Below are 15,686 nucleotides of genomic sequence, written 5' to 3'. Positions count from 1 at the left end.
ACTAATCATCAAGGAGATGCAGATCAAAACAACAACGAGATATCATCTCACACCACAGAGATTGACCCACATCCAAAAGAACAAAAGCAACCCGTGTTGGTGCAGATGTGGGGAGAAAGGGACTCCCCTTGTACCTCATGGTGTTTCACTAATTAAAAAAAAGAAAGAAAAAAAAACTTCATCAAACTGTTTTCAATATTTAAGACCAAATAAAAGCAATTATCTTTCAATTGCTAAATAAAATAAAAAGAGGGTTTCTTTTGACTTTTTTATTGTAGCTATTCATATTTATTTAGGCATATTTCTAGACTCATTTATTCTTTTGAATTATGTGCCTGTTTTTGATTAAATACTTTTAATTCTTACTATTTTTATAATGTAGATTGAAACTAGGGAACATGATGGTTCATTTTTCTTTCAGAATTGTGTTAGCAATTCTGAGTTGTGTGGTCCTATACAAAATTTTTAAGTATAAATTCTTTAAAAGTATTTAAAAGTGTTTCAGGGGCTTGAGTGATAGTAAAGTGGGTAAGGCACTTGCCTTGCATGCTGCTGACCTGTGTTTGATTCTGGGCATCCCATATGGTCCCCCAAACATCTCCACAAGTAATTCCTGAGTGCAAATCCAGGAATAACCCGTGAGCATCACCAGGTGTGGCCAAAAATTAAAAACTAAACTAAAATAAAAATGCCTGGAATCTGAAGATTGTTTCAGGTGCAATAACTGCTTTATGATGTTTGTTCTTCCAAAAACACAGGATGTACTTTTATCTCTTTGTATCGCCTACTTCTTTTAGTGATGCTTTTTTAATTTTCATTTTATAGGTCTTTCACCTTTTGTTAGATTTACTCATTTTATTTGGATGCAAATGTATATAGAGTTATTTTCTTAATTTCCCTTTCCTCCGATTTATTTTTTTATAGAAATGCAGTAATTTATATGTATTGATTTTGTGTCTTGACATTTTATTTGCTTACTGCCCATTTGTCTTAATGGTGCTTACCTACTGTCTAATCTGTCTTTTGTGTTCTGGTTCTTTTTGTCCTCTGCACCCTGCCCTGCCCTTTTCTTGTCCTTCCCTTTCCTCCCCTGTGCTTTTGTTTTCCTCCTTTTACTTTTTTTCCCAAATTCAGTTCTGGGTATTATCTCAACATGGTGTTCCAGGTAACTTCCAGTGGTATCCTGGGGACTATGAGATGCTTGGGGTCTAACCTGGACTTTCAGCATGCAAAGTCTGGACACTTTCTGTATATCCGCTCCAGATTTTATGTATACTTTTTGTATATCTGCTCCAAATTTTATGTACACTTTTTGTATATCCGCACCAGATTTTGTTTCATGCTTACTATAGAAATTTTTTATTATACTTTCTATGTCTAAAAGACAGTTTTTTTGTACTGATATCAATTTATCATCATTTGACTATATTCCTTCTGTGCTTTTCTCCTCCCCCCCCCGTCCCTTTTATCATTTTGTTTTTTCATGCATTTGTTTCTATTTTTCTATTTTTTATTTTATTATTACTGCTTATTCTTTAGACAAGACATTGTGGTAATTTGTTTCTTCCTTTCATGTAGTAGTATTTCTTTTAGTATTCCTTGCAGAGCATATCTTGTGCTGGTAAATTTGTTGTTTTTCTATGTTTTACTTCATATTTGCATGATAAGGGTAAGGTTCTTGACAGTCACTTTCTAACTTTTCTACATGAATATGTCATTCCACTGTCCTCTTGGCTGTGTGGATTTTAGTTTGATTAAAAACGTCATTAGTGTTCCTTCATGTTACTTTTTTTCTTTTCCCTAGCAGTCACCAATATTTTTTATCATTGAATTTTGATAATTTAACAGTAACATGCCTTGCTGTATTTTGTTTTTAATTTAAAAAATTGGATTTGTCTTTGCTTTTTTACATATATAGTTAATATATTACCTTATATAATATCTCATTATTACTTTGTATATTGTTTCTGCACTCTTTTTTCTTTTTATACCTCTAGTCAACCATGACTGATGTTTATCCTTCTAATAGTGTCTGAAATTCCCTGCAAATTGTCTTCATCTTTTACAAATCTTGTTTCTGTCTTCTTTTCTGTTTGAGACATTGCTGTGATTTCCACCCTCCAATTCTTGATATTACTCTTCTGCAAAATTGAATCTACTTGTTATTATTTCTGTGTTAGCTAGATTGAATTTAGTCTGTTCTTGGTACTCAGTACCTTTGAAATATAAAAAAAAATGGTCTTCTTAGGAAAAAAATCCTTGCACTGATTGTAGCTTTTAGTAAAAGTCTTTCAAGATATATATATATATATATCTTTAAAAGATATATGTACATATACATGAAGAAGCACTTGCTTCTCTAAGTTTAATTAAGAATCTTTAAGTTCATTAAGTTTTGCTTCCCACCACCCCTCTAGCCCTTATAACAGTCAGGAATGTGATTCAGTGGTAGAATGCATGCCTCATGTCTGTGAGACCACATGTGTGTAATCCCTGGCAACACATGCATACATACACAGAATCAACTGGTTGCTTTGTTTTATTTAAAAATAAGGTAGCATTTTTTTCTTTTATTCTGTATATTTGCTATTAGGAGATCCTTCTTATTTGTTATTGAGGAATTCCATCTTAATTTGGAAATGACTACCTTCAGACTTTTTCTGCTGGGATTGCTTATTTTATTTCCTACAGGTGGTGCTGTGACATTAATGTTGGAATTTTTAAAAATTCCTTTGGCCATGAAAAGTAGGGTAAGAGTATTGGTGATGAGATGGAAAAATCTAAGTAGATTCATCACAGTTGTTTTGCCAGTGGAGGGTAGGACTGGACTTTTAAAATATCCTTTTAAGGCTGCTTTGAGAGCTTATCCTCTGTTTTGTTGTGTGTGTGTGTGTGTGTGTGTGTGTGTGTGTGTGTGTGTTTTAGATAATGTGAGTGAACTCCAGTCTTTGATTGATACTACACTTCTCTTCTTTGCCTCTTTCTTCTCCCTAGCCCCCCCCCCCTTTTATTTTGCCATTGGCTTTAAGTACATATGCTAGTGGCTCCTCGAAATTATTTCCATCTGTGAATTTTCATTTGAACTCTAGGTTTGTTAATCTACCTAACTCCACATGGATGGCTAATAGGCACTTCAAATTCAGCATGTCTGAAACTTGCATTTTTAATTTTCTCTCTGCTTTCTGTCCTTCCAAGTCTGCCTTGCTTCAAAAAGTACCACTGCCACTCACTTGCTCAAGGTATAACCATAGGAATAATACTTGATTCAGAGTTTCTTTTTGTGTAAAGTTTACAAAATTCCAAGTTTTGTAATTTCTTAGCTTGTAATATCTCCTTTAAGTAATCCATTTTTGGGGGCGGGGGTGATCCACACTAGCCAAAGGCACCAGTCTCTTATTTTGTTCACTTTAATGTTTTCCTAATGGATCTCTGTTCTTTTTATATTCCTGCAAGTTGTTTTTATTTTTCTCTCCATTGTAAATCCTTTCTTTACAGAATGGAGTACTGTTTTTAAAATTAAAAAAAAAAAAAGTAAATCAGATCACTTTACTTCCTTGTTTAAGTTTATTCGGTTGCTTTGGTTTGCTCTCAGCTTCAAACCCTGTCTACCACTCTGAGCTTAATTTTTCTTTTAATATGTTCTGGACATATTTGTCTTTTTTGCTCTATAGATACATTACATATATTATTGCCTTAATGTTCCATTGCTTTTCTCTTTTTTTCTTGAAGACTGTCACCATACATATTGAATACTTACTTATTGTCAGGTTTCAGAGCAGATGTTATAAACATATAGAGATCTTCCTTCATCTATAAATCTAAACTAATTACTACTCCTTGTTCTAACATAGTCATAGTCATTTTGCATTGTTTAGTTTTTACATAAACACCATTGTATTTACTGGTGCTTTTTTATTTGTTAATTTTACATAATTTCCTAAAAGTTAAGCTTTGTGAAAATAGAAACTTTTTTCTTTTTCTTTTTTAAAAATAATTTAGACTTTGTACAGTTACAAAGTTATTCATGATTGAATTTTAGACATTCAGTGTTCAACATCAATCCTTTCACCAGTGCCTACTTCCTCCACCAGTGCCACCTCCCCCAACCAGTTTACCTTCCATCCAGCAGTATGCCTCTACAAGAAGCGCTGCTTTTTTTTTTTTTAAGTAAGTTTGTGCACCATGATTTACTGTTGCTAATAGGGTTTCAAATATAATCCTTTACCACATTTCAGCACCTTTCTCCTTCTCCTGGTTGTACACTTTACTTTTCTTCCCCCAGACCAACCAAGTGGCATATTACCTCTTGAATACCAGTTCTCATGTTTCCATTGTCTTTGGACATTTGTTACTCCATTATTACCTTTTTTTTTTTTATTCCGCACAGTGGGTAGGGTTGCACACAGCTGACCTGGGTTTGATTCCTCCATCCCTCTCGGAGAACCCGGCAAGCTACCGAGACTATCCCGCCCACACAGCAGAGCCTGGCAAGCTCCCCGAGATGTATTCAATATGCCAAAAACAGTAAAAACAAATCTCACAATGGAGATGTTACTGGTGCCCACTCGAGCAAATTGATGAACAATGGAGGACAGTGCTATATTCTGCATATGAGAGAGATCATTCTGTGTAGGTCTCTCCTTCTGATTAAGTTCACTCAGCATGACACCCTTCTAGGTCCCTCCTAGAAGCAAATTGCATGGTTTTATTTTTTCTTGTGGCCAAGTACTATTCTTTTGTATATGTAACGTATTTTCTTTTTTCAGTCATTTATTCTTGGACACTTGAGTTGATTCCAGATATTGACTATTGTGAATAGAGTTGAAAGGAGTATAGGGGTGCAGATGTCTTTTTCTCCATTTTGTTTATGGACCTTTGGGCTATATTCCAAGAAGTAGAATTTCTGGGTCAAATGCAAGCTCAATTCCTAGTTTTTAGGAATGACCATATTGTTTTCCAGAAAGGCCAGACCAGTTGACATTCCCACCAGCCATGGATGAAATTCCTTTTTTCCCCACATCCACACCAGTACTTGTTCTTATTCTTCTTGATATGTGCCCATCTCTGTAGTGTTAGGTGATATCTTCTTGTTTTGAATTACATCTCCCTGATAATAGTGACAAAGAGCATTTTTTCCTATGCCTTTTGGCCATTTGTATTTTTTTTGAGGCAGTTTTGTTCATTTCTAGTCTATGTTTTGTGATGAAGTTGGATGTTCTTTTCTTGTAAAGTTCTTCCAGTGCCTTATATATCTTTGATATTAACCTCTCATCAGATGAGTGGCAGACAAATAATTCATCCCAGTCTGTGGTGTTCATTGTATTCTGGTTTTCATTTCCTGTTAGGTGCAGAAGCTTCTTAATTAAATGTAGTCCCATTTGTTTATCTTTGCTTCTGTTTGCTTGGTCAGCAGCCTTTGATCTATGAAGATGCCTTTAGCTTCAGTGCCTGGTAGAATTCTGCCTATGTTTTTCTCTACCTTAAAAATTTCTGTCTGATATCAAGGTCTTTAACCTATTTTCATTTTACTTGTGTGCATTAGAAAAAGGTCTGAGTTTAATTTTTTTTTTAATTTTTGCTGGTAGCTGACCAGTTTTCCCAGCACCACTTATGAAAGTGTCTTTTCATGCTCTGCTTCATATTTTTAATCTTTATCAAAGATTAGCTGATAATAGACCTGAAGGTCTGCCTCTGGATTTTCTGCTCTACTCCATTGATTTGAGGGTATTCCTTTATTCCAATACCACACTGTTTTAATTACTACCATTTTGTATTATAGTTTGAAGTTGGGGAAAGTGATGCTTCCCATTTTCTTCTTTCCAAGAATTGCTTTAGCTCTTAGGGTGAAGGAAGTAGATTATTGTTCCATATGAATTTCAGGAATGTTTTCATATGAATTTCGAGTGTTTCTATTTCTTTGAAAAATGTCATGGATATCTTTATAGTGATTGCATAGAATCTGTACAATGCTTTGGGTAATATTGCCATTTTGATGATATCAATCCTCTCGATCTATGAACAGGTGATGTGTTACCATTTCCTTGTGTTCTATCTTATGTCTTGAAATATTGAAAAAACGTATTTTTTGTGTTCATATACATCTTACTAGTATTTAGGATAGTGTCTATTATATCCTATTCAACAAACATTATCTAAATTGTTTAATATTTGGTTTTAAATTAAATATATATATGGTCAGATGTATTTAAAAGGTCAGGTGGGGTGGGGGTGCAGTGATACATCAGTGTGTAAGGCATGATTAGCCTTACACATGGTTAGCCTTACACATGGCTAATTCAAGTTTGATCCCTAGCACCCCATATGGTCCCCTGAACTCACCCGGTATGATCCCTTAGTGCACAATAAACTCTGAATAGAGCTGGCTATGTGTCCTTCATCCTCCCCCTAAAATAAAGTCAGCTGTGGATGTGGCTCAGTGGTATAGAGTACATGCTTCAGGTGTTTGAAGCCCTAGGCATTTCCTGGCATCTCACACACATATACACATACAAGTTGACTGATGTTTTCATGACTTACACATTTTTATTTTGGGTCATTTTTAAGATATGAAATAGGTTCTTAGCTGCCATTAAAATCCTGCTTTGTATGTAATATGTTGTGGCATGGATAATTATTCCCAAATAAAGAATGAATGACTGTTGTAATTTGATATTATCACTGTCTTCTTAGTTTTATTGTCAGGGAAGATGATCAAATCTAGGGCTCATATTTGTTTGATAGTTGTTGCAAAGAATCAGCATATGTTGTTATTGCCAGGTGTGACCCAGAGTGGGCTTACTCCTGGGTCTGTGGTTCCTCAAGGCTTATTCTTGGCTCTGTGATGTGGGGATGGAACCAGCACTGGTTGAGTGTATTGGTTTTGAGTTTTTAAGTAAGAATTACAGGTATAAACATATATTAGCATCTGGACACATAGCATGGGAGTGTGGCAATTTTAATAACATGCTAACTGCCATTTGTGTTGAAACAAAAAATATGGAGTAACATAGTTCCAAAATATCTTTTAAAACTTTTTTAATGATATATATTTTTAAACCTTGTTAATATAAATATTTTGTCAATATATACTTTTAAATATATTTATATTTTTAAATCCTCATTTTATGCAATTGGCTTATTCTAATAATCAGAATTATGTTGTTTTATTCTTGTTATTTTGATAACATGTATGAAATTTGTCTAATTTGGTTTCACAGTTTCTATGTTATCTAGGAAGTAATGACTGCTTCTGTAATAACAACAACGACTATCCCTTTGTGAGAAGGGAAAAAAATACTAATGCCACTTTCCCAGAAAATTTTATACAAATTTTTCAATTTGTACAGATACCGCAATTAGACATCTTTTCGTTGCAGTTCAGTTAACTTACATATTGTTATATATTTTAGGATATGTTCAACTTTTACAGTTTGAGAAATGAAGATTTGAACAATTTGTTATAAATATTAGGATTTTTCTTTTGACTTAGAGTATGGGATTAAATCATATTTTTAGTTTGAATTTCCAGGTTAGATGTTGACTCTCTGATGTTTTCATGACTTACACATTTTATTTTGGGTCATTTTTAAGATATGAAATAGGTTCTTAATCATTTGACTCTCTCTAAATATTGTTCCAGAACAGAATCTTGAAATATAATAATACCCACAAACTTTATTTCTTCTAAATTTTTGTTTCTATTTTTTGGGGCTCACCTGGCAGTGCTTGGGGCTTACTCTTGGCTCTGTGCTCAGCAATGATTCCTGCTAGTACTCGTGGAACTGTATGGGGAGCTGGGGGTTGAACCCAGAACAGCCACATGCAAGACAAATGCCCTACTTACTTTACTATCTCCTCCTCCCCCTTCTTTTTCTCTAAAATTTACTATCCTAGTACTGGGCAATACTGATTGAAGTCACAGTTAAAGAATAGTTTAGTCCTTGTTGAATTTGTTTTGAACTAGAAATGGTAGAGGTAATCTGAGAATTGGAAAATAGAGGAATTTGTTTTCAATTTATAAAAGCCAATTCCTCTGTTTTCCAATTCTCTTAATCAGAAGAAATATCAGTACCCTTGTGAAAATGTAAATACAAGACATTTTGTGATAATTTATTTTTTGTTTTTACATTATTTTAGGTTTCCAGTAATTATCTGCAAGATTCGCCATGACCCCAGCGCTAAGAGAAGCAGCAACAAAGGGTATCTGCTTTTCATCTTTGCCAAGCACCATGGAATCTGACAAGATGCTGTGCATGGAAAGTCCAAGAACTGTAGATGAAAAGCTAAAGGGAGACACTTTCTCTCAGATGCTGGGATTTCCAACTCCTGAACCTAATCTTAACACTAATTTTGTGAACTTAAAACACTTTGGCTCCCCTCAGTCTTCAAAGCATTATCAAACAGTTCTTTTAATGAGTTCTAACTCTACCTTAAATAAATACAGTGAGAATTGTAAACAAAAGAAAATAGGGGAACCCAATTGCAATAAGCTGAAAAATATACTGTGTAATGGCAGCAACATTCAGCTCAGTAAAATCTGTCATTCTCATTCTGAAGAGTTCATCAAAAAGGAACCCCTCTCAGATACCACAAGCCAATGCGTGTCAGATGTACATATTATTTTGGATTCAAATATAGCCAAAGACACTAATGTTGATAAAGTACAACTGAAAAACTATAAGTGGTACCAAAAGAATGTACTTTTAGATAAAGTTACTGATGCTGAGATTAAAAAGGGTTTATTACACTGTACCCAAAAGAAAATTGGATCTGGCAACTCAAATGTGCCTACAAGTTCCTCAGCTATTAAAAAAGAAGAAGAAGTGAATGCTCGTTTACTTCATTGTGTAAGTAAACAGAAGATTTTACTTAGCCAGGCTAGAAGAACTCAGAAACATTTGCAGATGCTCCTAGCAAAGCATGTTGTTAAGCACTATGGTCAGCAAATGAAATTTTCTGTGAAACATCAGCTCCCCCAAATGAAGATCTTTCATGAACCTGCCACAATTTTGGAAAACACTTTACCTAAATGCACTGAAATTAAGCCAGAAGTCAATATATTGACTGCAGAGAATAAATTGTGGGATGATACAAAAAATGGCTTTGCACAATGTACTGCTGCAGAAATCCAAAGATTTGCATTGTCTGCTACAGGGCTGTTGTCTCATGTTGAAGAGGGTCTGGATTCTGATGCAACTGATAGCAGTTCCGATGATGATTTGGATGAATATACCATTAGAAAAAATGTGTCAGTGTAAGTGCAAAATTACTATTAGACCTTATATGCATGTAGAAGACTTTTTTCCAAGTTTCTAGATATGTTAAAAAGGAATTTTAAATATATATTTTGATTTTGGGATGGGTGGGTTATGTGGCCCCACCATTCCTGGTGGTCTTCAGGAGACCTCATGGTACGATGAATAAAACTCTAGTGTCCAGTTACCTGCAAGGCAAGCTATCTCTTTGGCCCAGGAATTCTTTCAATGTCATAATCAAATTTATGAAACCAGTGAATTTTAAATATTCACTTAATAGTACTGTAAGAACGTTCTATTTAAAATAATTTACTCAAGAGGCTAGAGAGTTAGTACAGTGGGAAGTACACTTGCCTTGTATGCAGCCAACCCAAGTTCGATCTTTGGCATCCCAAGCATCATCAGGAGTGATTCCTGATTGCATAACACCTGAGCATTGCTGGATGTGGCCTCAGAACCGAAAAAAAAAAAAAAACCCTAAATTACTCAAGTACTGTATCTGGAATGTTTCCATAAAAAAATAATTATAACTAACTAGGTATAACAAGTAATTTTATATTTTGAATAGGATTGGAGTTATAATACAAGGGTTAAGACTCTTACCATGATAGAATAGACCAAAGATAATTAAATTTTTGTTTAAGTGATTCATCTGTTATAACTATTTATAACTCATAACTTTGTGGTCTGTACAGAGGCAACTCTTACTACTTCAGTGATTATATATTTTTTAAAATGTATATTTATCTTTCTATACATATGTCTGTGCTCACTATATTCATATATTCTGGTCTTTACCAAATAGGTCAACTTTTGCTAGGTTAGTATAATAGCAAAAATAAAAAGATACCCATCAGGTGCTTATTATATGCTACCATTTACTTATGGGCAAAGTCCTTGAAAAACTACTTTGGGGAATCTACTTGAAAGATTTAAATATTTTTAGATATCTTTATTTTGGAGTTTGGGAATGGGAATGCTTTATATGTATTTAGATAAATACACGTATGAAATTTGTATGAAACAGCTTTCATGTTACACTAAAAAATAACCTACCAAGAATCAACCATCTACTTTTTAGGTAGTAGTATAAAAATAAGTATCTTTTATTTGGAGAGGAATCAGCATATCGTCTTTAAACAAATTTCCAGGATGAATAAGAATAATTATAGCATTAGGAGCTGAACATATTATTTTAGTAGATAAATTAGCATATTAATTTTTATAATTAGGAATGAAGCATAACACAAAATAAGCATTCAGGTCTTTTGGTATTTTCTTATCAATAAATTTAAAATCTGTTTGAATGCAAAAGTTGGTAATTATTAAGAACAGATATCCACATAACATTATTAATCTTTTCAACAACCAAGAGAGCTAATTGTTTATTATACTTATTTTATTAAGAAGAACCAGGCTCAACATGGTTAAGTAATTTCCCCTAGTAAAATGCCAACTAAGTGGTGGAACTAGTATTCTTGCCCATAAATGTGACACTACTCATGCACTTTCTGTTGAACCATGCAACTTTTACAACATTGTATCATTGATGCTTGTAAGTACATGTTCTGAAAAAAGTTCAGAAGTTTGTTTTTATATTTATAATACTTTGTTACTTTGAAGATAATTCTTTGAAAATAATTATTTACTTTTTTGTTGTTGAATTTAACAGGTTTGTCTCTTTTTAAGTTGATAGGAGAAATAAAATCTATTAATCTATACTTAAAGGGTCATGTAAATTTGTCATTAGATCAAATTTTAACGTATATTAATTTCCAATATATATTTTAAGACTAATGGTAAGAGTATAAACCACATTCTATACTTTAAAAATATTTTATTTATCATGTATATAATGCGAGTAAGTAAAGGCCCTCCCGTTGATCGTCGATTTGCTCGAGCGGGCCCAGTAACGTCTCCATTGGAGACTTTGTTGTTACTGTGTCTGGCATATCGAATACTCTCGGTAGCTTGCCGGGCTCTCCGAGAGGGGCGGAGGAATCGAACTCGAGTCGGCCATGTTGGCTGCGTGCAAGGCAGACACCCTACCCGCAGCTGGAGCGATAGCACAGCGGGTAGGGTGTCTGCCTTGCACGCAGCCAACATGGCCGACCCGAGTTCGATTCCTCCGCCCCTCTCAGCCTGGCAAGCTACTGAGAGTATCTCGCCTGCACGGCAAAGCCTGGCAAGCTCCCCGTGTTGTATTCAATATGCCAAACACAGTAACAAGTCTCACAATGTTACTGGGCCCGCTCGAGCAAATCGATGAACAATGGGAGGACAGTGACAGTGACAGTGACATATATATTACTAGTAATAAATTCATCAAAATGTTTTAATATTTGCAATTACTCTTTGAATTTAGTGGAATTTAGTAGGACAATGCTTACATGGAAATATTTGTATTAAATGTACACAAATGGGAACTTCAAACTTAAGACAGATATTTAGAAAAAGCTTACAGCAGTATACATTCTATTTGGGGTAAATCAAATTTGCTGTTTTCTTGAGAAAAATTGAAATTCATTAGCATGGAAGAAGTGGGCTCAGGTTTGAAAAGTTTCTTACTCCTTTTCTTCTCATAATCAATAGCTTCAGCGATGTGAAACATGCATATTTGGCATGTAATTCCTCTAAGTTTAATATCAGTTCTTTAAAATATATTGCTATCCTCATACATTATTCACCACTTAATATTATGGTGCACTGGTTGGTAGAACCCATGTCTATCTATCTCTCTGTAACTTCAAGTTAAATTTCTTATGAAGTTTAAGTTTTTTATATAGTTAAATCTCATCTTTTTTTTATTTTGCCTAGAAATTTTTTATAATCATTTTATTTATTTATTTTTTTAAATTTTTATTAGTGAGACACCATGAGGTACAGTTGTAGACTTACAAATTTTTGTGCTTGGTTTAAATTATACAATGATCAAATATCCATCCCTCCACCAGTGCCCATTTCCCACCACCACGGATCCCAGTATCCCTCCTACCCCCCCATACCCCCAACCCCCCTGCCTCTGTGGCAGGGAATTCCCTTTTGTTCTCTCTCTCCTATTGGGTGTTGTGGTTTGCAAAAGAGGCAATGGGTGACAATAATGTTTGGTCTGTAGTCTACTTTCAGCATGCTTCTCTCATCCTGGGAGGATCCTCCCAACACCCTTTATTTGGTGTTCCCTTCTCTATCTTAGCTCTGTTTTCCCCTAGCATGTGTGGCTGGCCTCCAAGCCATGGAATAAAATTCCTGGTACTAATCTCAGCCATTCTTGGATGTTAGTCTCCTATTTTATTACTTTACGTTCCCCAGATGAATGCAATCTTTCTACGTCTATCCCTTTCTTTCTGAGTCATTTCGCTTAACATGATACTTTCCATGTGGTACCACTTGTATGTAAATTTCATGACTTCATCTTTTCTAACAGCTACATAGTATTCCATTGTGTAAATGTACCAAAGTTTCTTTAACCAGTCATCTGTTATTGGGCACTCAAGTTTTTTCCAGATTCAGGCTATTGTAAAGAGTGCTGCAGTGAACAAACAAGTGTAGATGTCACTCCGACTATGCTTTTTTGCCTCTCTGGGATATATTCCCAGGAGTGGTATTGCTGGGTCAAATGGGAACTCAGTTTCTAATTTTTTGAGAATCGTCCATACTGTTTTCCAAAAGGGCTGAACCAGTTGGCATTCCCACCAGCAGTGAAGGAGGGTCCCTTTCTCACTACATCCGTGCCAGCACCAGTTGCTTTTGTTCTTGTGGATGTGGGCCAGTCTCTGTGGTGTGAAATGGTATCTCGTTGTGGTTTTGATCTTCATCTCCCTGATGATTAATGATGTGGAGCATTTTCTCATGTGCCTTTTAGCTATTTGCATTTCTTCTTTGAGAAAGTTTCTATTTATTTCATCGCTCCATTTTTTGATGGGGTTGGATGTTTTCTTCTTGTGGAGTTCAACCAGTACTTTGTATATCCTTGATATCACCCTCTTGTCGGATGTGTATTAGGCAAATATTCTTTCCCATTCTCTGGATTGTCTTTGTATTTTGGTCACTGTTTCTTTTGAGGTGCAGAAGCTTCTTAGTTTAAGATAGTCCCATTTGTCTATCTCTGTTTTCACTTGTTTGGCCAGCGGCATGACATCTTTGAAGATACCATTAGCTTCAATGTCATGGAGGGTTTTGCCAACTTTTTCCTCAATGTGCCTGATGGATTTCGGTCTGATGTTGAGGTCTTTAATCCACTTTGATCTTACTTTTGTACATGGTGTTAGGCAGAGATCTGAGCCCACATTTTTGCATGTAGCCATCCAGTTTTGCCAGTACAATTTATTAAAGAGGCTTTCCTTGCTCCACTTCCCTTTTCTTGCCCCCTTATCGAAGATTGGATGGTCATAAAAACTCATCTGTTTAATTCAAACCATAATACTGTGTTTTTCTAACTTTTAATTTATGAGATATTTGATTATTTGGGATTTTTATTTTTTATTTTCAACTATAGTTGACATTTTATATACCTGTTTAAACATTGAGTACAAATTTTATTTTTAAAAATAATATTTTTATTAGTAAAAATAGTAAATATTATTAGTAGTAAAAATATTTTACTAATGCTAAAACATTTTTGTTTCTCAGCATTTTATTAATTTTAGCATTGACTGTACTTGGAAAATCAATGGCACAATTTTAGTTATTGATATGTTTTGATTTGAATACAAAATTATCCTTATTAAAATTAATCAGTTCTAGTTTAGTTGTTGAATTCACTTTATACTTTAAAATATTTATATTGTTGGGGGCAGAGTGATAGTAAAGTGGATAGGGGGATTGGCTTGCAGGCAGCCAACTGGGTTTATTTCCTTTCCTCACACCCTATCTGGTCCCCTCAAGCCCACTAGTAGTGATCCTTGAGCTCAGAGTCAGGAGTAAGTCTTGAGCACTGCCAGGTATGCCACTCCACCCTAAAGTATATTGCTAGTATACGCTTAAGTTTTTTGTTATTTTTCTTAGATTTTTAAAATCATTTTTCAAATGCATATGCATTTAATTAATAAATCTCAGGGTTAAATCTTAGTTAAAAGGTTTGTTTTATGGATCTGAAAGTTTTGCTTTGTTTCATATTTTGTTTTGTGTGGGGAACATTTGAACACTACTTAGGGGTTATTCCCAGGTCTGTGTTTTGGTATCGTTTCTGGTAATGCTTTGTAGACTATGTGGTACCAGGGATCAAGCCAGGGCTTCCTCCTTATGAAGCATGTACTCAGCCTGTCTATAGCCATGAGCTATGTCTATAGCCATGGATCTGAATTTTTAAGTGAGTGATGAGACAATTAAAATTTTATGCTCTTTCATGAATGAGAATTTCATAACTTAAATCCTAAAATCTATAGTGGTAGTGTTAAAACTGAGTTTTACTTAATTTATAAGCGGTCTAAGGGCTATTACTTTTTTTGATCATTGTATACCTATGCCTACATTGTGTGCATTTTAGTGGGTTGTAGTAAGTGCTAAATGAATGAGAACAGTTTTTAATGTTTACATTTATAGCAGGAAATTTATAAAAGTTTGAGTTGGCAATTACAAATTTCATTAAAATTTTTTCATTAAAATCTTTATTGAGAAACTATGATTTACAATACTGTTAATAATGTTTTTATTCATGTTTTTATACCAACAACACACCTGCCACCAGTGTAGCCACTTCTAGCCACTAAGGAGGTCCCAAAGGACCGTCCTGTTCAATAAATATACACTTCTCCTTTGGGTTTGTTTTGTTTTAATCTTTTTAGTTGAATCATAGCTGTGAGAAATACAGTTACAAACTTGTTAATGATTGGGTTTCAGTCATGCTATGTTACAACACCCATCCCTTCACCACTGTACATTAACCAGTGTACATTGAGTTGCAAAGTTGTTCATGATTGGGTATCAGCCATACAATATTCCATCATTTTCTTACCATGTATATTCCCCTCCTCTCACCGCCCCCCCCCACAGTAGGTACTCTTGCCCCCATCCCCAATTTCCCTTTGGGAATTATGGTTTGTGTTACAGGTACTGAAAGGTTATCATGTATATTCTTTCACCTGCTTTCAGCACTTAGTTCTTGTCCAGAGTGATCATTTCCAACTGTGATTGTCATAGTGGTCCCTTCTGTAGACAAACTGCCCTCCACTCCACACACACTTGTGGCAAATTTCCAATTGTGAACCAGTAGGCTATTAGTCTCATACTATGCTTTTTATATAGCACAAATAGTGCAGTCATTCTATGTCTGTCCCTGTCTGTCTGACTCATTTCACATTGCATGACAATTTCTATGTCCATCCATTTATAACCAAACTTCATTGCTTCATTTTTTTCCTGTGGTTGCGTAGTATTCCATTGTGTAGATGTACCATAGTTTCTTTATCTGTTGATGGGTTGTTTACAGATCTG

At 34.8% G+C, this 15,686-nt stretch overlaps 1 protein-coding gene across 2 annotated transcripts in view; it reads left to right on the top strand.

The window, feature by feature from the left end:
• Positions 1–15,686, top strand: part of KANSL1L (KAT8 regulatory NSL complex subunit 1 like) — a 129,148-nt gene that overhangs the window by 14,594 nt on the left and 98,868 nt on the right. For both annotated transcript variants that reach the window (XM_056111555.1, XM_056111554.1), the window contains exon 2: positions 8,137–9,253. In XM_056111555.1, coding sequence (XP_055967530.1) covers positions 8,166–9,253 — 1,088 coding nt within the window. In that variant the 5' untranslated portion in view covers positions 8,137–8,165. The remainder of the gene's footprint in view (positions 1–8,136; positions 9,254–15,686) is intronic.

This window comes from Sorex fumeus, unplaced genomic scaffold (assembly GCF_029834395.1).
Source record: "Sorex fumeus unplaced genomic scaffold, SorFum_2.1 ptg000014l, whole genome shotgun sequence".
Taxonomy (NCBI): Eukaryota; Metazoa; Chordata; class Mammalia; order Eulipotyphla; family Soricidae; genus Sorex; species Sorex fumeus.
Note: the sequence above shows the minus strand (reverse complement) of the source record. Positions and strands in the feature narration are given on the sequence as shown.